Source organism: Lepidochelys olivacea (genome assembly GCF_965140295.1).
Source record: "Lepidochelys olivacea isolate rLepOli2 genome assembly, chromosome: 1".
NCBI classification, from domain to species: Eukaryota; Metazoa; Chordata; order Testudines; family Cheloniidae; genus Lepidochelys; species Lepidochelys olivacea.
In genome coordinates, this window is record NC_140411.1 from 9,267,819 (window position 1) to 9,270,030 (window position 2,212).

Below are 2,212 nucleotides of genomic sequence, written 5' to 3' on the forward strand. Positions count from 1 at the left end.
CCAAATGCTGCCTCTTGGCAAAAAAACTTGGCAGTGCAGATAAGGCCTAAGGAACAATGAGGGAAAACCAGCATCCACTCGTGTTTCGTGCTGATGCCTATTAATGTTTCCCATACCACGATGTGTAGGAATTATTGACGAAAGGAGCACCATAAAATATGGAACTGACATTAGTAGGGTCAATTGTTCATAATTCATTTATCTTAATCATTAAAATGTCATTTTTCAGTGTGTGAAGAGCGACCAACCTGCTCCATCCATGAGACAAGCCTCGAGCTGTGTATGTAGTGTCTAATATTAACATTTTCTTTCCATCCAGGCATTTCTCCTGTGACCATCACCCTAGACCCTGGGCACATACAGGAAGTCAGGGGAACGCACGGTACATGCAGGAAACACCATTCTGCCTCAGCGTTGGAAACCTTCTCTCCTACTCCATGTCAGATTCCAACTCAACCGACTTTACCAACCCTTCCACCTTCATCCTGCTGGGCATTCCTGGCCTGGAGGCAGCCCATGTCTGGATCTCCATCCCTTTCTGTGCGATCTATGTCATAGCCATCTTGGGGAACTTCACAATCCTGTACATCGTGAAGAGGGAGCCAAGCCTCCATGTGCCCATGTACTATTTCCTCTGCATGCTGGTCGTCGCCGACGTGGTCCCGTCTACGGCCGTCCTACCCAAAATGCTGAGCATCTTCTGGTTCAATTCCAGGGAGATCAATTTCACCGCCTGCCTCACCCAGATGTTCTGCCTTCTCAGCTTCTCTGTTATGCATTCTGGGATCCTTGTGGCCATGGCTTTGGATCGCTACGTGGCCATCTGTGATCCCCTGAGACATTCCACCACTCTGACAAACCCTGTGGTGGCCAAAATTGGCCTGGCCGTGGTGCTGCGTGGCATCATGCTCGTATTGCCCTATCTCTTCCTGGCGAGGAGGTGGCCATATTGCAGAACCAACATCATTCCCTACACATACTGCAAGCACATAGCTGTGGTGAAGCTGGCCTGCGCCGACATCCGCATCAGTAGTTACTACAGCCTCTCTGTGGCATTCTTGGTGACCGGTGTGGATGTGTTTTGTATCACTGTGTCCTATATCCAGATCCTCAGGGCCATCTTCAGCCTCCCAACAAAGGACGCCCGCCTCAAGACTTTTGGGACCTGTGGCTCCCACCTCTGTGTCATCTTAGGCTCTTACATCCCACATCTCTTCTCCGCCCTCACAGAACGGTTTGGGCACAATATGGCCCTGCATTTCCACGTTCTCATGAACAACATGTATTTCCTGGTGCCCCCCATGTTAAACCCCATCATCTATGGGGTGAGGAGCCAACAGATTCGGGATAGTCTGCTCCAGCTCTTTACTCATTAAGGGTCATAAAGCTTTCTCCTGGTGATCTGGCTGGTAGACTGAGCTCCATGCAGTGCTGGCTGGTGACATGGTGCTGGGTTCTCTTCCCTGAATCACTGACTGGCCAGTCAAAGAGACCTGAAACCCTTTCCTGACTTTACTGTGCTGTGTCAGTGTGACAAATGGGGAATCTGACTATGTGCAACTCCGAGGGTTGCCGCCTTTCTAATTCCTGGTAACTGGAAGCATAAGCCCCCACCCATGTACCATGCATCTTCCCCCAGGTTACGCCCCTGCTCTGCGTCTTCCCCTCAAGGCCCTGCCCCTCACTCTTTCCTCTCCTCCCCACCTCCTGTAACTCTCTGGATCGTCCTTGTGACACTCTGCACTCCAAAGCACTCTATATTTACCACGGTGATGTAATTATGGTACGTTTTGTACAAAGTATGTCCTGTGAGCTATTATTCTAAAGGGCTTAATCTGCTTAACATTAATATCTCCTTGGGTATATGAAGTAATGAAATCATGCTTTGTGTGAGTTCCTAACTTGTGATACGAGGCTGGAAACACCCAAAACCAGCCTTTCAGGTATGTCAAAGGACTAGCTAGACAGTGTTTATGACAGCAATTAACACTCATCGAGGGAAGAATCCACTAGCACAGGAACTCTGTATAAGAAAGCCTCCACGGAGGGAGTACGGAGACAACAGAGAATGTTTGGTCAATGGGGGTGGACCCCCAACGTCACATATACAGACTTTTCAGAAAACTGGAAGAAACTATAAAAGGTGTGGAGTGAAATCATCTCTTGTCTTCACTGCCCCACAACTCAACAGCTGCAAGAAGCTCAGGAAGAC

General features: G+C 49.0%; 1 protein-coding gene across 1 annotated transcript; it reads left to right on the forward strand.

Annotated features, from left to right (window-relative positions):
• Positions 1–386: 386 nt before the first annotated feature.
• LOC311515148 (olfactory receptor 52R1-like) lies at positions 387–1,376 on the forward strand (the record flags this gene model as incomplete). Its single annotated transcript, XM_084618038.1, has 1 exon — positions 387–1,376. One exon carries the CDS (start codon positions 387–389, stop codon positions 1,374–1,376), a length of 990 nt encoding a protein of 329 aa, XP_084474164.1.
• Between the last annotated feature and the right edge of the window lie 836 nt (positions 1,377–2,212).